Consider the following 22,347-nt stretch of genomic DNA (forward strand, 5'->3'; position numbering starts at 1 on the left):
CCCCCGCTCCGTGTGGGATAGTGACTTGCCTTCTCTCCCAGAAACACAGCTGAGTGCCCTTTGGGTGTGCAATGTGCCCGAAGCCACAGAGCAGCCATGTAGCTGAAGAGGGCTGGGTGCAAGACTGCGGAGGCCCTGATCATATCCTCCCCTTCCCTCTGTCTCAGCTCTCAGCCCTGCACAGTCTGGCACAGGGGAAACACAACAGCCATGCTTCCACTAGGGTCTCGTGCCGGGGGCCTCCCATTAAAAGGCTAATGAAAGACATGACTGGGTGGCCAAGTGAGTGCGTGCCTGGGGCTGACTGAGAGGACTGTAGGGTCCACATTTTGTGGGGCATCGGGAGCAGCTCCTTAGAGCCAAGTGGGATTCTGGCAGCACCGTGACAGCAGCATGGGTTTGTTGGCCCATCTGTGGGAAGAGACCCCATGAAGGCCAGGACGACCTCCCCGTCCACCTTTGCCCTGGAGTGGCTCACACACTCACAGTGTGTGAACTTCACCCTAGCCCCGTCCCCACCCTGCCCTCCTCAATGGGGCCGCCTATTGCCACCTGTGCTGCTCTGACTCCCTGCCAGCCATAAGAGGACCCTGGCCATAGCTTGGGCCCTGCAGACACCCCCTGCCCTACCCAACAGAAACCCCAGTGGCGCCACGGCCCCTCGGACGTACATATCGGCTCAAGCTGTCCTTCTCCTCCGCCTTCCGCTTCTTGGCTTCCATGCTGTAGTCCGCAGAGCCCCGGTGCTTTTCACTGGCCCGGAGGCTTTCCGAGGGTGAAACAGAGTTATTCTGGAAGGAAGAAGAGGGTTTGGGGTTAAAACTTTCTGCTGTGTGTAACAACTCACACATCCACACACTGCTAAGTGCAGGTGACAGGGAGGTCAGAGGAGGGAAGAGAAGCTGAACTCCTCTCTGCCCTGCAGATCGTGGCTCCATCAGAGCCTTGCCAGGGAAGCCTTCCCCACTCCCCAGACTGAGTTCCCGGGGAGATGCCCTGGGAGCACCCCCAATTCTCTTTTGCAGCTCCGAACTGCTATTAAATAATTAACCCCACAGTGAGCCGTCTGCCTTCTGGCCTGTGAGACTACGCTCCGTGAGGGCGAGGGTCACCTGGGTCTCGTTCACCACCCATCTCGAGCCTGCCGCACTCATTTGCTCAAAGGACGGGTAAGTGGAATTTGCACTGAGTCTTGTAAGACGGATCCGAGCTGACAGGCGGGGGCCATGAGCAATACTTCATTTGCTGAGCTCAATAGGAATGGGGAGATTGACAGGGAAGGAGGGTGTCAGGCAGCCACCAACTTCCCAGTGGAGATGAGCAGCTGAGCATTCGGTGTGAACACCCCCGCCTCCATGGCAAGGCTGTCAGCACTCTGGAGAAACACCAGGGTTGTGAAAAAACAAAAATGCCACGTCATGAAGCCTTCCCCTGTGACAGAGACAGGAAAAGGCGCAAGGGCAGGGACAGTCACCGCCTCTGTAGCCATTACCAAGTGGTGACCCTGAGAGGTTGGCGAATGTGCCCAAGCTCCCCTAGCAGAAGGTGGCACAAAGGGAACCCCAAATTTTCGTGAGTTCTCCCTCAACTATAAAGCAAATGAGGATGAGAAGCCTTTGGGATGGGAGGCCTGGGAAGAGGGAAGATGATGGAGCAGTCCTGGGGGTTGATAGTGGTCAGAAATCACCATGTGGCTGTTACCACCGAGCTGGGGAGCAGGGAGGCAAGTGCTACTGGCAAAGGCACCTGCCAGCAAACCTCTGTGTCCAGAGAATAACATCAGGACCAACGCCCCTCTACAATATTGGTGAAGTTTACTCCTTCCTAAGAGCCCAAACTTTACCTTCACCCACCCACCAATTTCCAAGCAGCTGCACCTGGGTCAGGTCTGGTGCTGCAGGCCAGGAGTGGCAGAATGAACGAGACACAATCCTGGCCCTCCAAAGCAGCTATGGTCCAGCTATGATGGAGCTGGAAGAAAAGGACAGGCCATCCCCAGTCCCAGTCCCCATGCAACACAGGAGGTCACATGGAGACACAGAGGGACATCTGTTCAGAAGAGAAGAGCATCAGAGGGCAAGTGGAATGAGGCTTCACTTCTCCACTTTCTCAGAGGCCAAGGGTGGCTCAGGGGTAAGGGCCACTTGGAGGGAACAGAGCTGGGCAGTATTCGGTGGGAATAGTGCGGCAACCAGCCTCAGAACTTAATTTCCTTTCCTAAGCCGGTTTCTGGGCAGCCCTTCCCTGCCAAGTTTCTGCCTGAAGCAAATTAAAATGGCAGAGTTATCAAGCCTTGAAGAAAAAATGGAGGTTATAATGGAACTGCAGCTCAACCTTCCCCACAGCCGTGCAGGAGCGGCGGCGATGCGCGCACAGCCGCAATTCAATTAGCTGCTGCAATCGCCGGCAGAAAAATCACCGTCATTTCATTTCATTTCCTCTGACGGTGGCGGCCACCCTGTGCTAAGCAGAAATGCTTCCAGCCCCTCGCACTGGCTGCCCCTTGCAAGCGGGCGGGCAGGGGAGGGGGCGTGCGGCTGCTCGTGTTTCTCCTTGCGACCCGGTGCTCGGCTCGGGAGAACAGCGAGCTCTTTCTTCTCATGCAGTCAGGCTGAAAACCCTCGCCGCTACCGGAGAGTCATGTCAGGCATTTAGCGGCATCGATCCAGCCCGCCTCTGGCTGGCAGGCGGCCAAAAAACTAAGTATTTTTTATTGCTTCGGCTAGGCAAGGAAATATGAATGAAGCTACCTCTAATTGGACTCCAGACTAACCCCTCTGGGACAGCTTCCAGCCCGTCCCCCATCCCCCCTCCCACTCTGACACAGCCTTGTCCTTCCTGCCGTAGGCCTCATCTGTTGACAACCTGGTTTCCAAAGCCTGATTATTTCAGTCTACACCGCCCCTGACACCGTCACCACACCACATGCCATGCGCACAGCCTCAGCCCTGAGCTACCCACTGCTGCCTCTGCCCAGCATCTTGATTCATTCCCATTGGAGTTTCCTGTGGCCCATGTGTGCCATGCCTGAACCTCAGTGAGCATGGTAAAGAGCCCAGCTCTTGGGGGTTCCCAGAGAGGGTCTTTTAGCAGAAAACTTTCACAGATGGGGCACAAAGCCAGAAGCCAATAGGGATGAGGATGAGGTAAAGACTCACGCTCTTTAGAGAGTGCTGGCCTTCCCACTCCCCCACCAGTTCCACTGCAGTGGGTCCCTGATAGCCAGGTAATCTGGATCCTCAGTCAAGTTACCATGGGTCTTCCTAAACAAAGCTGAGAGGTTGGCCAAGCAGGAATTATTCCCATGGTATAGATAAGGAAACTGAGGCTCTGAGAGGCCAAGGGAACTACGCAGGGTCTCATAAAGCTGGGACCAGACCTCAGTCTTAAAATGTCCAATCCAGTCCTCCTTCTATCTAGGCAAACTGCCTCTCCAAAAATGCCACTGTTGGAGGATCAGTACGGAGGCAGTGAACATGGATTTTCAGCTTCAATGACTCCTCTTTTAGGTACCTAGCCATTCCTCAGCCCAAATGTGGTCCTGGATTCCTGAGCATGTAGGCAGGGCAAGAGGCGACGCCAGCCTCACTGCCAATGGGAGGTTTAAAAAGTCAGCCTGGGTTGGGGGAGGGCCAGGAAGGGAAGGAGGGTTGGACTGGAGAGAGTTGCCCAAGGAAGCTGCTGTCTAGATGGTTAGTTAACTGCCTGACCTTCCAAGTCCTACTTAACACGAGGTAATAACCAAAGCCATCCTAACAGATTAGATGGCCCCAGATATAAGGACGGCGATGAGGAATAAAATAGCTTTGCTAATCGCTGGAGGATTTTTTTTATCCAGACTCCACTGCGCTTATTCAGAAGGCTTATTCACTTGAAACAGAACCTCGGAGCCTCAGTGTGATCAGAAAGATTTACAACAAATCTCAGAGCTGGCAGACACGCAGGCGGCCTGGCCTTAATGCTCGCCTGCTAGCACTTTCTTAAATCGAGTGAAAGCCCAGAGCAGGGAGAAACTGCAGGTGTTTGAAGGGAATGAGGTGGATGCAAGATGATACAGAGGCATCCTAGCTGGGGGGTGGGTAAGAACCTTGGCCCTCAACATGGGACACCTCGGTCCTTAGACCTGGGTTTAGCCCAGAGACTCTACAAAGCCCCTTGCAATGGAAGACCCAGGGCTAGTCAGCTGACCTCTCAGAGTATCACCTCTCATATGAAAGGGAGTTAGAGCTCATTTAGCCCAAGCTCTTCATTTGACAAATGGCAGACCTAAAGCCTGGGGAGATGAAGGGCTTCCACAACTGAAGGTCACTCTCAACAGGTGACGACAGCAGCTCCCATTTTATTACAGTAACTACCCCTCACCCTGCCACTACCACCACTGGCTCTGGACTAAGACATCAGCACTGAAGCCAGGTCTCCTAGCTCGGCAAGAGTAAACAAACAACAAAACCCCCCGTTTCAACCCACAGAGCAGAACCAGGAACCCGGAAGCCAGCTTTGGACACCAACTGACTGGTCTCAGGCCCACGATTCTGGGAGCCCCAAGTCCCACCTCCTCCCAGCACCCAAACACCCCTCCGGCTTCCAGAGTGCCAACACTTACCGCACTGGATTCTCTCTCTTTGGGGAAGGAAGGCCAGGACAGGAGGAAGGTCAGGCACCCCGAGACAAAAACACAAAAAAGAAAGGAAAAAGGTCAGTCTAAGTCCAGCTGGCTTTTGTGATTTGCTAGTGCACTGGTTTTAAAATGGGCAGAAGGCCTGGATTGCTGTCTCCGTGGATCAGCCAAGGCAGGGCCATTAGGTGGCGTTTCTCGGTTTGGAAATTCGCCACCCAAATTCCAGTGCTGCCCCCACCCCTCCAGTCCCCAGGGTGGGGAAGGGAGGCCTTTGACCCAGTTCTCCCTGTCATGCCAAAGGGCACCAAGTTTACTCTTTAGCAGACTAGGGGTCTTAAGACCACAAGCTTGGGAAGGATCATGCCATACAAAATACCAGCAGGACCTGGGAGTTAAGAACTTTATTGTAAAAATAAAAAGGAATTTAGGAGTGGCTTCTTTAATTTTGTTTTTGAAATTAACACCATTCTCTGATTCTTTGTCAGGATGCCCCTAAAAGCTGAAGCCTCTGATAATTTTCCCAGCTAAGCACTAGCTCCCCAGTTCTCCTGTCTGCTGTGGAGAGGCCCCTCTTCCTCTGCCAAAAGGACCATCCCACTGTAAGACAAAAAAATGTAGCCTCAGTTCTCGGGACCGGCTACCACCCTGTGGCCTGGGCCAAGGCAGGATGGTGACATTCCAGGTCCCTAGTGCTCAGAAGGTGTTGGCTACGTGCCCTGGTAAATACCGTATCTAAGGGCAGAGTGCATTTGGCACCAGTTTTTGAAAAGAGCCTCCCAGGGAGCCAGGCGTTTCTCTTTTCTGATCCAATGAACCACTCTTGAGACCACGCTCGGTGCAGCTTCCTGGGTCCTCATGGTAAGGGCTCACAGAGGGTCAGGGAACAAGTTCTGACTCCAAGTCAATGTGATCTCTTGCTGGGGTGTGCACTACCCCCACGTACAGGCAGCCAGCTAACAAACCTTTACCTGAGCACTGACTGTGCACCTTTCCCAGGTTTCTGCATTGGTGAGATGTAGATGTAAGGAAAACACCCAAGAACTTGGCCCTGTGCTAGGGAACTAATGATCATGGTAAGCACAAGACATTTTCCAGGGGTAGAATGTAAGAGGACAGTAACAAGGACTTAGCCTTGGCTTCCCAACTCTTAAACTCTTATGAGAACTTGAAAAAGGCCCCTAGTCTGACCAGGAAAGCATCCTGAAGGGGTGGACTGGGGCTGGCCCCTGAAGGCCAGGCATAGGTGTCGTAGGAAGATGGGAGGGAGCTCCAGATGGACAGACAGGGTTTTCAGGACAGGGAGTTCCTACACCAAGGATTAGGAAAAGGTGCATGGGATGCGGATGGCGCTGGCTTCCATGCACCAAGTATTCAACAGGTGGCTCCAAATCCTGGGTAACTCTTGGTCCTAGGGTGACAGCACTTGCCACTGTGAGGCCTATGAGTGCCCATGCCCAGCCTTGCCCCACCCCACCCTCTGCCCCAGCCCAGCCGCACCTCTGTGATCGAGTTCATGGTGGTTCTTCTCATCCTTCACCGTCAGATGGGCCTGGCTGCCCAGGGCGCCCAATGCCAGCAGCCCGGAGCTGCTCCCTGTCACTGGGGGTATTCCTGGAGGCTGGAGACCTGACGGGTGGGGTGGCAACTGGACCGGGGGGCCGTGTGTGGCATGGGAGAGGTGCTGCGCCTGGAGCTGCTGCTGCTGCAATGAAGTCGGTGGTGAGTACAGCTGAGCTGGGGAGGGCAGGGGAGGCGTGGCCACCTCAGGAGGGAGGGAGGGAGGGAGTGGCTCTTCCCTTGCTCCTTCATTGGGTGGGTGGTAGGGGGAAGCACCCCCAAAACCTTTGCCCCCAGCTCAGTCCACATGAATGTCTCACTGAAGGAAGTCTGTTAATAGACTGCAATGTAAAGATTTAGGTCTTCAAGCACCCCCCAACCCGTTGTACCCCAGTTTCAGGAAGAATTTCTCAATGTTTGTTTCCAAGCCTGAGATAAATAATGCATGCATCAAAAAACCACAGAGTCACAGGGTTCCCTCTGAGTAGAGAGGGATCCATTTTTAAGCTCGCAGCCCTGGCAGTGTTTGCTCATGCATACATGCCTTCAGCATTAGCTGCCGGCAGCTCCCACCCTGAGGCTGGACTCTGGGGAGGTCTCCTTATTTCTTAGGAACTCCAAGCCTGCCTTACAGAGCAGGGGCAGGACAGGTCATCACAGCAAAGGCCCCAGAGCCAGATGAGCTGGAGGCCAGTGGAATGAGAGCTAACGTCACCGGACATCGGAGAACGGGGTAACTGGAAGAGTGGAGGCTTTGGAACTAGACAGACCAGGACTGGAATCCCAGCTCTGGCACTTCCTAGCTGTGTGGCCTGGGGCAGGTTACCTCAAGTCTTGGACCTCAAATTTCCTCATCTGTAAAAGGGGAAAGCAGCAGACCCCAGAGGATTATTGTAAGATAATGTTTGCAGCAGCTCACGGCACACAGCTACTAAGCCTCATGGCAGCAGCTAATATTTACAAAGAGTTTAAAATGGATTCCTGAACCCTTCTAAAAACTTGCCATGCAGCAAGTCAGTATTACCAACAACAACAATGCAATTCTCTCTGTCTCCTCCCCAGTCAAGGACTCGGCTGCCCTGGCTCCAGAGGCCCAGCTTCCCTACTCAACACTAGCCTCAGGGGCTTCTCTTTCCTCTCCCTTCGCCACACCCAACTTCTTCTCCACTACTGCAAGGGAAGTTAGGTATGCTGGTATTCACCTATGCACACATCTTTCTTCTCAACTTGTGCAAGAGAAGAAAACTAACACTTACTGGATGCCTGAATGAATGCCTGGGCACCTTCCAACCACCTGGCAAGGGAGGGGTTGTGCCCATTTAATAGATGCTTAGGGGGCTGGAGTAGGTAGCTAGTAATTGGCCAAATCCCACCACTAGTAAATCTGTCAACCACCACCCCTCACCCTAAGAATGTTCGTTCCTAACAAGATCCCCAAAGCAAGAGGGGTTGGCGGAGAGTGCCATACAGAATAGATCTGAGAAGCTTCCAGATCTCACGCCTTACTAAGGGAGCTCGCCTGTCCATATGAGATGGTTTTCTGGCAACTGTGAACAGATAACAGAACACAGCGAAGGCCCACGGCTCCGGCAGGAGGAGGCAGTAAGTATTTCAGGTGATGGATAAAGGGCCCCACTCTCCGCCAGCTAAGCTGCAAACTGCCACCTGGCCTCATCCCAAAGTTAATGGCAGCCACAGTAGCCATGGCTCTCCTGGCCCCAGAGGGCTCCCTTTGTCAGTTCTGGGTGAAAGGCGGGCACTGCAGCCGTCGCTCAAAGCTGTCAGAGCACTTCTGTGATGTCTGCTGCTAGGCAGTTCACGTGCACTGTCCCAGGGTGGTCCGACCCCACATCTGCACTGAGACACTATGGCTGACACAAAGCTATGGGGCCGCTGGAGCCAGCATCACAGAGTCCAATGCGGAGATCCAACCCCTCCCAGCTAAGAAACTCCAGCTCCTCTAGGATGGGAGCTTGCTCTGAGCTCCTCCACTTTTTCTTTTTTAAGAAAATGTAATTTTTTATATCTCATTACAAAACTAATACATGCTCATTTTAAGAAAATACTAAAAATAAGTAGACGTTAAAAAGTTTTTTTAATTACCCTTCAATCCTACCCTTGGAAGATTCTACTATTAAATCTGCCTAGGTTTTTATTTATGAAAATCTACACATTTCAAATGTATTTATACAGAAATGAACTCTTGTGAACCATACCGCTATACAGCTTGATTTTAATTTAGGAATGTTTTGAAGAAATTTTCTTGACCTTTTTAATGGCTACCTAGTATTCCCTGGTGTGGTTGGACAATACAACTTTATCTGGATACCTGGTTTTAAAGTGAGTCTCCAGTAGGGCCCCTTTGTTTAGACCAATTGTTAGTAGGCCTGTTAATTCTGCTGGTGGTAACTATTTAGTAAAATCCCAGAAAGCAAGGGCTGAGGTATTTAAGCCGCATTTTATAGTGCAGAGCCAATAAGATCCCTCGAGGAAGAGACAAGGAAGAGGAGGGGAAGGAAGGCTTCAAAGAAGTAGCTTTGCTGCCTGTAGACACAGCTAACTCCTTTCACGAACAAGTCTGTTTCTAGAGAAAATGTGCATTGAACATTTGTACCCAAGGAAAGATGGAGTTGAATAGCTCCACGCACCCTGACTCTTATCTTACCAGGAAAGGTCTCTTCTCCTACCCAACCCTCTAGGCTCAGCTTTGCCCAGTTCAAAGGCTGTCTCCCTCTGGATGCCCTCCCACCTCAGGTTAGAATGGATTTCTCTGTTCTACAAGCTCTAACGGCTCAGACAATGGAGCCAGGCAGAATAAGGCGGACTTCCAGCTCTATCCTTTATCAGCTATGAGTCCTTGGACAAGTCAGCCGACCTCTCTGTGTTGTGCAAGGATCACATGTGTAACTACAGGTAAAAACGGAGTAGGTGCTCAGTCTTAGCAAATGGACAGATCCCAGGTGAAAATTGTTTCTTTTGCCTTTGTGCACTGCTTGGCAACCTGTGAGTTCCAGAAACAGAAACTGTGTCTTCTCCATCCTAGCACCTCTAACAGTGCCTAGCATATTTGCTTAGTACATGCCTTCTAAGTAAATTAGTGAAAATTTTGGAAAAGGTGTATGAAGAGGCTGAGAAATGGTGTCCACAGGTGCCAACCGCCTCTCAGCTCCACGCCTTCCCTCCAAGGCCAGTTAGATGCAGCCAGAACAGTTAGTTGGGACAGGAAGCATCAATGGGGTCATGAGGTGTCCTGCTTGCCCAAAACATGAACCAGAGAACCAACGTCAGAAACTTGGAACAGAGGCAGCAGCGGCTGTTTGGCAGGCAGTGGCTTTCAAAGCTGTTAAGCTTCCGAGGCTGAGAGGCTGGTTTTCTGCCTTAGTGTTGTCAGGTAAGAGCGTCCTCTTTGCAAAAGAGAAAAGGAATCTCCCATGCAAACTGAAGCGTTCCTCATTTCCGAGTGCAAGAGCAACCTGCTGCAAAGAGCCAGAAACTCCCTCGAGGTCTCCTTGGGGTGGTTTGAAGGCACAGCGAGGACCGGCCCAGCAGACTCTGGGAAGCAGGGACAGGAGAGCCAAACTCCAAGGCTCCTTCCTCAGTGCGAGAGCAGATGCCAGGGCTTGTCAGATGGAGGGTCTGCTAACAACAATCTTGGGTACAACGGAAAGTGAAACGAAGATTTTTCCCTGACAGGTCTGGGGGCCAGCGGGCAACACCCCACCTGACCCCCGTCCCTATCACAGCTCAGCACCTCCGCAGGCAGGCGGGCACAGCTGTCCTCAGGCTGTATTCCTATCCCCTGCAACACGTCTGTTGGCTTCAGAGCACAATGTGCTCAAACACAGTGATGTCTGAGTGGGAGGCTGATACTGTTTGCAACTGGGTAGCTTTCCCCATGGCAGAGAAATGGAATCTATTCCACCATCAGAGAATGCCTGTCTCCAGCTTATACCATTCCTTCCAATATGGGAACTTCTCCATCCACAATATGAAAGGAAGTCAATAATTCCCTCTTGCACCCCTAACCCCAAAGAGGGGCTAGGAGCCTGGAACCAAGCCCATGCATGGGCGTTCACTTTTCCCTCCTTGAACATTTCCTGCCAGAGCATAAACAGGACAACGAACATGTACTCCACAAAAGTGATAAGCGCCTGTGACCTGGCTCAGAAGGTGCGGTCACTTCCAGGAGAGGCTGAAGGGAAGATCTTGCTTGCAGAGTATGTGTAACTGGATTATGCACATCACGCCTTAGGCCTTCGCTAGGTAACTTAATGCTGCGTTTCTCAGGTTCACAATTTGGGTTGAACTTAGTTAGTGAAGCTGTCTAAGCATTTCCAGAGCCAAGACACACCAAGGGCTCCCACCAGAGGAGGCAAAGACGGAGTCCCGACTGCATAAAATGAACACTTCTGCTCTCCAAGGACAGCGAGAACAGCTCCAGGCCTCCAACTGCTCCTTCTCTTTCACATCACTCAGTGGGCACCATAGCTCCGTGCGCATTGAGCTTCTGGGGTTGGCAACAGCTTTTAGTGCTCACAACAACCCTTGTGATCCCCACTTCAGAGATGGCGAACAGGCTCGGGAGGCTGAACAGCTTCATGAAGTCAGCAGCAACCAGAGCCCAGACTCAAATTCGGCGTTACCCCCCTCCACCACAGCTGCCTGGCTGAAAGACGGATCCTAAGGCACATTCTCTTGGCCATCCTTTCCCTCATACAAAATTCAGTCAATTGAATGCAGCTCATCCACATCTTGGAGTGAATGCAAGAACCTTAGGTATGGCTTCAAAATATCCTGTGTATTCTGTGACAAGCTACAACCTCCCTCTTCCTCCCCTCCCTCCCACTTAAAAAAAAAGAAATCAAGTCAAAGCTCTGTGACATCTCCCTTACTATTAATTTCCAAGGGAATGAAGACCAAATTGTCAGTGGGTAAGCAGATGAGACCTCCTCCGCTTTCCAGTCCCAAGACCTTGGGCCATGATACAGCAATTTTAAAAAGAAGGTTCCAGAAATGGGTGATACATCAGCTCACAGGGTCTTAAATCTGCCTGGGAAAGACAGATGTTGCCTTCTGCAAGTTGCTGACCAAGGGTCAAATTTCCCTCCTCGTGCTCAGGAATCTTGTCCTTCTAAAGCCCCTCCTGTTAATTTTATCCAAGAAGCATGTAAAAGAAACAGGGCTACTGTAACCAAGTCTCGCCAGGCCCCAACTAGAAGACAGACAGTCTTCTTCCTCTCTTCCCTCGGTGGACACCTGAGTTCCCTGTGGTCCAGCAGGGAGTGGGTAGGCTTGGCTCGAGAACCCAGTTCCCTGTATCTGTTTTTCCTTCCCCTTTTCACACACACCATCCTGACCTTGGATCCTGCCCTTTCTCACCAGGAAGGAAGACCCCAGGAATACGCTAATCCTCATGATAAATACGCCACTGGATACCTCCCAGCCCATGCCAGAGGCATCTGATATTCTCTTTGAGTTGAGCTGAGCCACGACCTCAGAATCTTTCAACTCCACGAGCAAGAAAGCCACTAAACAAGTAGGGCAGATGGAAAAACTGAGGCTTGGAGGAACAAAGCGACTTGCCCAAAGCCCTCCTCTAAGTCCAAGACCAGGGTCTCCTTCCGGAGCAGCAAATCCAACAGTGCAGTGGGGGTAGCCACTGGAAGCTGCCAAGAGCCTCCTGGGACCCTCTTTCTCCTGCCCTTTCCTGCTGGGGCCAGGATGCCTGCCCTTTTGCTCAGCCGGTGGCTCTGCATCCCCTGTTATCCTTCTTCACCTCGCTTCCCAGAGGCAGCTCAGCTGCAGGCTCGCTCTCTGCTCTCCTCGAGGAGGAGATAAAGAACGCCCTGACTAGATTAGCGGCCTCCTTCGCTGGAGTGCAGTCAAGCACGGCTCCCCAGCGCGAGCACGCCTCGGCTGTCCGTAATTCCTGCCTTGTGAGGCTCTGTCAGGCGCAGCGATTAGACGGCTGCCTGCTTAATGACAGGGCGATGGCTGCATTCACTCAGAGCTGGAGAAGCAATTACCTTGAAAATGGGGGTCACAGGCCCCACTCGTTGGCTTTAATTGAATTCCAATGTCTGCCTCAAGCTGCCTCGACCTAACTTGTAGCTTCCTAAATACTACTTAAAGGAAGTACAGCTAATCCAAGCAGTGCTTCTCTCCCAATTTTACTCCTTTCTTAAAACTTAAAAAAAAATTATTTTCATAACAGGATTTTAATCCCAGCACTTTGGGAGGCCGAGACGGGCAGATCATGAGGTCAGGAGATCGAGACCATCCTGGCTAACACAGTGAAACCCCGTCTCTACTAAGAAATACAAAAACCTAGCCGGGTGAGGTGGCGAGCGCCTGTGGTCCCAGCTACTTGGGAGGCTGAGGCAGGAGAATGGCGTAAACCCGGGAGGCGGAGCTTGCAGTGAGCTGAGATCCAGCCACTGCACTCTAGCCTGGGCAACAGAGCAAGACTCCGTCTCAAAAAAAAAAAAAAAAAAAAAAAAGAGGATTTTAATCCCAAAGAGGGAGGGAGGCAGAGGGGGAGAGGGGACCCTGCTGTGGCCACTGCAGGGGTAGGAGGAGTTGGCCTGGAAACCTCAAGAAGATGGTTGGAAACGGGATAGGGGTAAGGAGCTGGAAGAGAAGTGTCAGAAAACAGAATTCACAAGGTATGTCCTACTCCTGCAGTCCCCTGCCACCACTAGCAGAAGAACCACCAAGCTGAGAGCTGGTCACTGAGACAGATGACACAGGCCACCCTCCAGGGCCGCACCAGAGTCAGGGGAAGAGTCCTGGGCTGCGAGTCAGCCACCCAGGCCTCTGGCCTGGCTTTGCTCCTAAACATCATAATCACCTCCCCTCTCGGTAAAACCAGGGCATTGAGCTCGATCAGAGGTTCTTAACCAAGGGCCATTTTGCCTCCTACAAATATTTGGCAACATCTAGAGATGTTTTGGGGTGTCACAAGTGTCGGGGGTGTTATTGATATCTAGTGGCTACAGGCCAAGGATGCTGCTGACCATCCTACAACGCACAGGATGGCAAAGAATGATCTGGCCCCAAATTTCAACAGTGTCAAGGTTGACGATCCCTGGGCTAGATGATCTCTGATGATACTTCAAACATTAAAATATCATGATTTCTCCTCTTGGGGTGCTGCCTTCCAGCACTGAACACTTCTTCACGTTCCAGTTTTAAGATTCCTCTCTGCCCATTCCACACAGTAGGCCAGGATTCAAACCAGGCCAATGCTTGCAACCCCCACCTGCCCAAGCAGCAATGAGAAGTGTCCCTATGGGCTCAGCCCAGAAGGGCAAACCCACTGGGCTGCCTTCACCAAAGGACTCTGCAACCATCACGGGTCCTGACAGCGTGATGGAGGGGTCGGTGCCCGTAAGTGTCATTCTGTGATTCCAGCTTCCCAGCATTCCTGGTAGGAGTCAGGAGTGCCCAAAGAGATGAGCCGGTGTACATTCTCCCTTTACAGATACAGGAACTGAGGCCCAAGGAAGAGAAGGGACTTGCCAAAGGTCACATGGGGGAACAACTATGACTAAAACACAGACCTCCAGGTTTCTGCCCCAGGCAGAAAAGTCAAGAGTTATCATGTATCCCATCAAGCAGAGGAAAATTCTGGGGCCTTAGTTCCACCTTGAAATAGTGACTTCCCATAAGAACAGAAAGAGGAAAGAAGACCAACCAGGTTCCCAGAATGTTAGAGTTGAATCAGTCTACTGCTTCCCAAGCCTAACTACACTTCAGAATGATTTAGAAATCATTAGGAACACAGATTTCCAGTCCGATCACCAGACATATGGAAAAGACCTCTGGTGCAAGTGCCCCTGAATCTGTACTGTCCAGAAGCTCCTCCGTGGACTGGGAAGCAGTGACCCCGTCCACCCGCTTCATTTTAGAGATGAAAGATGGACAGGTACACCCCAAGGGTAAGAGCCTTGCCCAAAGTCACACTTAAAAGACTCTTCTTCCTCAGGTGCTTATCTTAAATGTCACTAGCCTCACACCAAAGCAGTAAGTAGGAGAAAGATGCCACTTGAACCTAAGAAATGCATTAAAGATACAAGCCAGGTAGATCCAGCTTCCCCTTTCCACTAAGGGGCCAGTCTGGAAGTGGGCCTCACAGAGCACTCTTGGGTATGTCTTCCTGTGTAAAGGGGAGATGGGACTTCTAGAAAGTCAGGAAAACTGGTCTAGGCTCCCCAGCTGGAGTTCACAAGCGTACGTGATGAATGCTCAGCCAGGCAGCTTCGCACATGGGACAGCAAGACGTAAACCCAAATTCCACAGCACGATGCACATCAACAGTACAGCAGAGACTGTTCTGATCCCAGCGGCCAAAGAAGGGCAGACTTCTGCCAGGGAGGAGGCAGACAGGCGCCGGGGTAAGTGTGAGGAGGTGGCCAGGTACTGGCCAGTTGGCCTGGCCTTGAAGGTGACCCTAGGCCCCCACCCTCCTCAATGGCAAGGACACCAAAAGCCAGTGGAAGATGAGGCAGATGGCTGAAGAGGTGGATTTGAGGCATGCCTGGCTCCCCTTTAGTTTGAGGCCTAGGAGGCAACTGGGAGTCAATAGGGAAACAGTCCCACAGGGGTCCAAGCCCTTGGGGTGTTTGTAGAAGCCGGAGCCCTGGGGCTGCCATTCTTTGAGGCCAGCTAAGGTCAGGGTCAATCTCTGGTTATGATAAATGAGAGGAATAAAAGGGCTATACACACGGTAAGAGGCAGATTGGGGAGTCCACGTACCCCGATGATGGCGTTCAGCTCCGTCATGGTGACCTGCTTGGCGCGTTCCACTGCCTGCGCCACCTGCTGCTGGTGCTGGAGGGAAGAGGGTGTGTGTTAGATGCAGCCACTCTCCTGGACAGAGGAGGTGACGGACTGTGCAGCACTGGCAGGGACTCTCGGAGAGGCCCAGAGCAGACAGAGGAGCCCCATTGAACAGGCATAGGACACAAGCAGCGGGGAGGGTGACAGGCGATTTTCCTTTCTCTTTTAGACCTTTGTCAATGAGCATGTATTAGTTTTGTAATTGAAACTTCTTTTTAAGTTTTAAAATAAAGACGCATGCCAAAAGATGGCTATTAGTCAATCATACACACACAAATTTTTCCATGCAATTTGCATATGAGCTGGATATCAGATGGTATTACAGGATGATTATTAGTTTTCTAAACACGGTAACAATACTGTAATCATGAAGGACGGTATCCCTGTTTTTAGGAGATGCAGTTATAGTTTTAGTGGTGAATTGTCAGAATATCTGCAATTTACACTCAAAGGATTTGGGGAAAAAGTGTATCTACATATACCTTACCCATATCTGTTTAAATAGAGAGAAAACAAAGTATGTTTCCAGATAAACAGATAAAGAAAGAAAAAGTGGTAAAATAAACCCTAACTTAAACCACGGACTTTGAGTGATGATGTGTCAATGTAGATTCATCAGTTTCAACAAATGTACTACTCTGGTGAGGATGTTGATAGTTGGGGAGGATATGGGAAATCTCTGTGAAGCTAAAACTGCTCTTAAAAAAATAAAGTCTATTTTAAAAAGTGGTTGCATTAATTCCCTTTGGCCTTGAGGTAGTACCAGCCACACACACAGCTTTCTCCCCTACTGGGCTGCAAGCTCCGAGGGCATTGTCGTATCTGATTCTTACATATTAATTCAATCATTTATTGGTCACCACTCTGTGTCCAAGACCCAGGAGTCCGTGATGGAGCTGACACGGTCCCAGCCACTGAGTGGGAGTAGAGGGCAGGGTCTGCCCTGGCTGGAGTGAAATCGGGACAGAAACAGAGCCTGCTAAAGTCGGCCCATCTGTCTGGTCGGCACCAGGGGACTTCTTTGGAGGCATTTATCTCAAATCAGGCACTGGTCCAGCCGCTGTCCCAAATGGAGGTCCCTTGGAAGGCAGGCTTAGAAGGTGGCATGACCACCTGGTCATGCTCCCAGCAAGGACACTCTGTACCAGGAACTAAGGTCCCCTTTGGGCTGGGGATGCTAGTTTGGATGGGAAAGAGGAACCCACTGCCCACTGATGGTTAGGTCGCACGCCAGAACCCCCATCTCTGGACTCAGGCAATGGTAGAGAAACAATTCTATCAGAAGAAGGAGCAAATGGTCCCTCTGATACGGCCCCCTGCCTTCAGACTGGCCGGAGAAGGCTCTGGAAATCTCCAGGTTGTCAGCTCAGTCAGTATGAATGGACAGGGGCTGAGGCTGGGACTAGGGCTGGGGCTCAGGCTCCAGTGAGACCCCACCAGCCACTGGGCTGATTTGGAAAGAAAAGGAAGAAATAATAAAAGAAGGTCTTACCTCTTGTGACAGGAAAGGCATGATCTGTGCTAAAATTGTATTCAGTCTCTTCGCAATCTCCGTCTGCAATGGCAAGGAGACCACATGAAGCTCAGGCAAATAAATTAAGTCACTGAAATGTCACAGACAAGTGGAAATGCAAACTCCCCCCCAAACCACAGCCCCTCTCCACGGGGCTCCATCCTTTCTGCCCTCAGTCTGCCTCCTGCCAGGAGGCTCTAGCTAAATCCACAGCATGAAGAAATCTCTTTCAACTCCCTCACAGCCAGGCTGCCTACATTTTGGGGGGCTCCAATTTCCATCAGAGGTGGTATATATGTCTGGATCAGAATATAGTTTGCATCCTCTGGATGGAATCCCTAATTAAAGCAAAATGAAATAAAAATCACCCCCAACAACCCAGCAAAATCCATTATACGAGTGAAACACAGTTTAGTGAGAAAGGAACTGCTCTGCCCGCTGGTGCCCAGTGCCAATAGGACACGAGCTCTGAGACAAATGGGACAGAGCTGATAAGTGGTCCTATGTGGCAAAGGGTTCCCTGGGACTAGCCTCTCCCTCACCAAGATCAATCCGTACCCCATATATATGCTACCAGCCTAAAATCCTACCATTAAACCTTCTTCTTTTTTTTTTTTCCCCAGTGAGACACGGTCTCACTGTCACCCAGGCTGGTGTGCAGTGGTACGATTTTGGCTCACTGCAGCCTCGACTTCCTGGGCTCAAGTGATTCTCTCACCTCAGCCTCCCAAATATCTGGGACTACAGGTGCACCGCCATGCCCAGCTAATTTTTGTATTTTTGTAGAGACTGGGTTTTGCGATGTTGTCCAGGCTGGTTTCAAACTCCTGGGCTCAAGTGATCTGCCCACCTTGGCCTCCCAAAGTGCTGGGACTACAGGCATGAGCCACCGCACCCGGCCAACACTTCATTTTTTAGGATACAGCATTGCCTTGTCTAAGAAGCTGCTCAGAGACGTAATTCATTAGATCCCTAATCCCTCACAGAAGTCAATCTTAGAAAGGCAGATCAATTCTCTGCCTCATCTCCCAACACCCCAGAAAAGACTGCATTTAGAAAGTCAACAGTTTCCACCAGCATCCTATGTAAACTTTAGATCTCAGATCAAGAGTGGTGCTATAAGGGTTAACTGAGTCCAGATAGAAAGGCCTAGAACCACTGACAGATGACTTTCAGAATTGCTTTTCTTATCTCATTCTGAATCCTGAGCCCGCCAGGACTAAGGTCCCAAAGCTGGCTTCAAAGCTCTCATCAGCACATAGCAATCTTTCAGAGACAAAACCATGACAACAGCCTTTAAAAATCTGTGAGTATCTGCATGTCAAATGATTCTGGATGAGAAATCCTTGTGCACTTAAAATAAAAACAATCTGAAGGCGCACAAATAGACCCTGGACTTCAGGAGAATTCCTGGGGCTAACACCCTCCACCCCCTCCACCCTTGGCCACTAAAGAGGACATCTCTGGTTTGTGGAAAGGCAGGCCATCAACTAAAGAGCCTTATGGGCTTTTGCAGGCCTGCGTGCTGGGCTGCCAGCCATGGTGGCAGGGCTCGCCAACCTACAGAGCCTGTCCGCTACAGTGGGGGATCCTGGTGGGGAGAGGATCAGGAATCACTGCTGTCAGCTTTCTGCCTGGAACACTCCAGCTCCTCAGGAACAGAGTCAGTGTTTCCCAGCCGGCACCACTGTTGGCATTTGGGGAGAGACAATTCCTGTGATGAAGGACTGTCACTCACATCCCAGGCCAACTGTGTCAACAATGGCCCCCATTTCCGAACTGCCCAGCTCAGACCCACTGGGACTTCACATTGACACATGTGTGGGGCACTCTAGCCAGGACACCATACATCAGGCTTCCTCAAACGCCATGCTATTGACATCTGAGGTTAGATAATTCACTGCTGTGTAGAGCTGTTCTGTGCACTGTAGGGCTTTTAACAGCATCCCTGGCTTCTCCGCCTCCTAGACACCCGTCATTCATACTCTAAGGAACCCAGGAGGATTACTAAATAATCATTATATAAATTATTAATCTAGTTAAGTGGGAAGAACTCTCCCAAACAGAGTTCTTCCTCACTCTGCTTATTTTTTCCCCGCCTAAATCAACTGATAGTAGGAATGGGGTTCAATGAAGCAAAAAAGTCCGGGTTGGATAGGGCAGGAGTTCTAGAAACAAGCATAGGCTGCACCTCACTCCAAACCTGCACAGAGTAACAAGTTCGCTCACCTTTGAGTTCCCATGCCAAATAAGAATAGAAAGATATGTAAAAATAAAAAGCAAACAAAAGTAAACAAAAGAAACCAACCTGACTGTTCAGGAAGCTCACAGGTCCAAGGCCCGTTATCTCAAACAATGATAGAACAGTGCCTGGCACACAGTAAGTGCTCCATAAATGTTTGGCCGAATGAATAGTATCACTGACATCTACGCATTTATTGAGACTTCATATTGCAGTGACCCCTGGCTGTGGATCTGGGCCTGCCCCAGCGTGGGCAGCATCCGTGGGAGGGGCCGTGGTGGATGGAGTGTTGACATACAACTGGCTGGTGGGTAGCCAGTGGCCCAAGTCCTTCACCAATGGTGTGGGGCGGCACCTCCAAGCCAGGCCAATCGCAAGCCACCTAGATGGGTCTCTGGCCACTGCCCCTCCCCATGGCCAGGAAGGCAGGGGGCAAGTTCAGAACATCCCCAGTCACTCTGGCCTCCTCAGCAACTATTAACTTTCACAGTCTTTGGGAGGGCAGGGTGATTATAAAAAGGTTCTGACTGTGGCCTCCTTCCACTGGCAAACAGGCCAAGGGTCAGGGTCTTGGGAGTTGACAAAAAAGAAAAGTAGCTGACCTTGCCCTTCCCCACACCCTTCAGCAAACACATGGCCAAAGGCTTCCCACAGACAGGATCTTCCCATAGGGCTGGTCTGGAGCCCAGCTCACTCTGGTTATGAGGACAAGGGATCTCCCAGGATTTATGTAGCCATCTGGGCCACCAGGTGACCACAGCTGGGTGGCTCAGGCCAAGTTCTCTCTCATTCTCACCCCTCCACCCTTCTAAAGTAGTTCCTGCCTCCCAGCACCACAAACAAGCATCAACTGAGGGCTATCACAACAACGCCACACAGATTCAGAACCTTCCACGAGCCTGGGGTAGTGGCGTTCAGGCTGTGTTTCCTGAGGCCCACGTTCCATGAAGAGAGGCCTCTCTGCATGGCAGGAAGGCCTTTGGCACGTCACAAGACAGGACTCTGTAGGGTTGAGGCAGACAGAGGGGAGAGGCTGGGTTTACGTTGGGAGAACCTCCTGGTTCATGGTAAAAGTTGTCCTAACATAAACCCAGCCCCTCCCTCCCTTGGGAAAGGGGTGTGAAGCAAGCACATCCCATCCCTCCCAGCTGTCACTGTGCCATCATCTCCTAGTACCCTCTTGGGGTCTCCCCACAAAGTAGAAGCAGGGATTGGTCCTCCCCCGTCTCTACAAAGGCTGCCCAACCCTGAGAATGGGCTGCGTGTACTCTGCAGAGTCAAAGCATGAACAGGAAAGCTGTTTGCTCAACATTTTTAAGACATGTTTATTTTTTGGAGGGTGGCGCTTGGGGGAGGGGAAGTTCCTGGAAAGGAAAAGCTGGCTTAATAGAAGCCCTCCTAACAACAGTAATGGCCGCTGACATCGCCCACCCAACTTGCCATGTGTGCATCCACAATAACCCCACAGAGAAGGCGCTTGTCAACATCTCCACTTTTCAGATGGGGAAACTGATGCCCAGCCATTAAGTGACTTCACTAAATGACTTCTTACCAAGAAGTCGAATTTTGACATTTCAAGAGAGCTTAGAGAAATATTTTTGAAAGAAAAACCACCATTAAGGTTAATAATTGACAGCACTTCTGATTAGAACAGCTGTTAAAACAGCATTGGATCCAACTCAAACAAGCTCTAAACATCAGTTCCAAAAAAGGGAAAAAAAAAATTGTTGAAGTGTGACTTCAACAATTGGGACAGGTCACAAATCACAAACTGGAACTCGATCATACGTTGGAAAATTCCTTTTGGCAACTCGGCACAATCCGTTGTTATCAATAAGCCGGCTGTAGTTTCCAGAGGCCGACCTCCATCCTTCCCTCCATCCCGGTCCCACAAAGCCACTGCTTTTGAGCCGGGTCTTCAGAAGCGAACCTGAGACGTGGTGGGAGGTGGGAAGACGGCTCCCTTTGGAAAGCACTTTGGAAAAGGTGTTCAAGGAGGCTGGTGCCGCCTTTGAAAGTTTCTTTTCAAGTATGGTTCAAAGCAGGCGGCTTTGTTGGTGGAACAACATTGTTCCTCAGAAGGAACTAATCTACTAGATACAGACAGAGAGGCAGTTCAGAGAAATGGGGACAGAGGTCCTGCTACATTCAGAATCTGCACTACCAACTGGGCGCTGGGAGTAACATCTGCCCTGCATCTCTGCAGGCTGTTAGGCAAATAAATGACAAATGCAGATTGTTAGGCAAATAAATGACAGAAAACAAGATAGTGGGGGGCAAGGGTAATTTCCCAAAGAGCAATCTGTTCCATGCGTCTTAGTAGCTCCCATTTGCATGATCATCTCCTCATTAAAGCAGGACCTCTGAACATCTTGCTGTAAACCGAGGGTACTTGAGCATTCTAAAAGTCTATTTCTCTAACCACAGTCTAGTATTCACGTTTGCTGCTACTTCGGACTATCTTTGGCCCTTGACCCAAGACACTAAATTAAGGGAGATGGAGCCTGCTCTTGATCTGTACCCCCCAGCAACCTCCTGCTCCTGGGCTTGCGGCACCCAGCCAGTCCTTGCCCTTATTTTTAATTTAGGTGACTGTGTTCAACACACAGTCGAGAGTGACTTCCACCAGAGGGTCTGTCTGCTAGTTAGTTTTAAACTGCCCTGTCCTGTGTACCTGTGGACTCTGAATGCACAATTCCTTTTAAACTCAGCCAAATAAGGGCAAGGAGAAGAGAAAGCTGCCCCTTTAAAGAATGTGGCATGCTGCAGTGCCACACAGAAATAAGCTGGCCTCTACCTCCAATTCTGCCCCCATTTAGTTGTGTGGCTTGGGGCAAATCACTTCCCTTCTCTGGGCATTAATTTTGCCGTCTGCAAAATGAAGGGATTAACTAGATAATGTATTAAGATCCAGGAGCGCTAACTTATAGAGTTTTAGAACCCTAAATATTCCCAAATTGCTGTGCAGCTTATAATTTCCTCCATAAAGATCCATAAAACAGAGCATCACATGAATTTACAAAGGACCAGTGGAGAAGAGCCAAGCCACCTTGAGATGTGGATGGATGCTGGCTGCTCGCTGGGCAGCTGGCTGACCTGGGCTGGGTCCCAAGGACCAGCCTTCAGAGCACGAGCCATTCAAACTTGTCCATCAGCAAAACTGCGCTTCGCTGCGGAAGAGCCTCTAGGCAAGAACAATGATATCATATTTCTAAGTGTCAAGCCCCTACTGTGCAGTTTCTGTGATTCACAAGGGAAGACTGGTTGGTGAGGCTAAGACAACCAGGCCAGGGTTCTCCAAGTTGTTGCATTCAGTGGGAAGGAATTCCATGTCTGTTAGACAGGCAAGCGGCCATCCCATGCTACTAGGTGTTTAGTTACATTTGTGAAATGAGGATTTCTTCTTCGGAAAATCAGGGCAGTGTCATGCAAAGAGCATGGCACTGTGAGTCTAGAGACCGTTTGTGGATGTGCGTGAAAGATGAGATGAGGAAGGGACCTGCCCATTTGAAAGGTGAATTATATTGCAAAGCCATGGGGAAGTGATGATTTCCATCCCAGCAGGCCTCTGGGCCT

At 50.7% G+C, this 22,347-nt stretch overlaps 1 protein-coding gene across 26 annotated transcripts in view; it reads right to left on the reverse strand.

The window, feature by feature from the left end:
* Positions 1-22,347, reverse strand: part of TLE3 (transducin like enhancer of split 3) — a 50,211-nt gene that overhangs the window by 11,872 nt on the left and 15,992 nt on the right. For 8 of the 26 annotated variants that reach the window (XM_025390076.1, XM_025390070.1, XM_025390068.1 and 5 more), the window contains 5 exons: positions 16,509-16,571; positions 14,933-15,007; positions 6,116-6,320; positions 4,604-4,620; positions 672-791 (listed from right to left, as the gene is read on the reverse strand). In XM_025390076.1, the coding sequence (XP_025245861.1) occupies positions 672-791; positions 4,604-4,620; positions 6,116-6,320; positions 14,933-15,007; positions 16,509-16,571 (480 nt within the window). Of the gene's footprint in view, positions 1-671; positions 827-4,603; positions 4,621-6,115; positions 6,321-6,748; positions 6,791-14,902; positions 15,008-16,508; positions 16,572-22,347 lie in introns of all 26 variants that reach the window. The other 18 variants (XM_025390083.1, XM_025390074.1, XM_025390063.1 and 15 more) reach the window with 9 other exon arrangements.

This window comes from Theropithecus gelada, chromosome 7a (genome assembly GCF_003255815.1).
Source record: "Theropithecus gelada isolate Dixy chromosome 7a, Tgel_1.0, whole genome shotgun sequence".
NCBI lineage: Eukaryota > Metazoa > Chordata > Mammalia > Primates > Cercopithecidae > Theropithecus > Theropithecus gelada.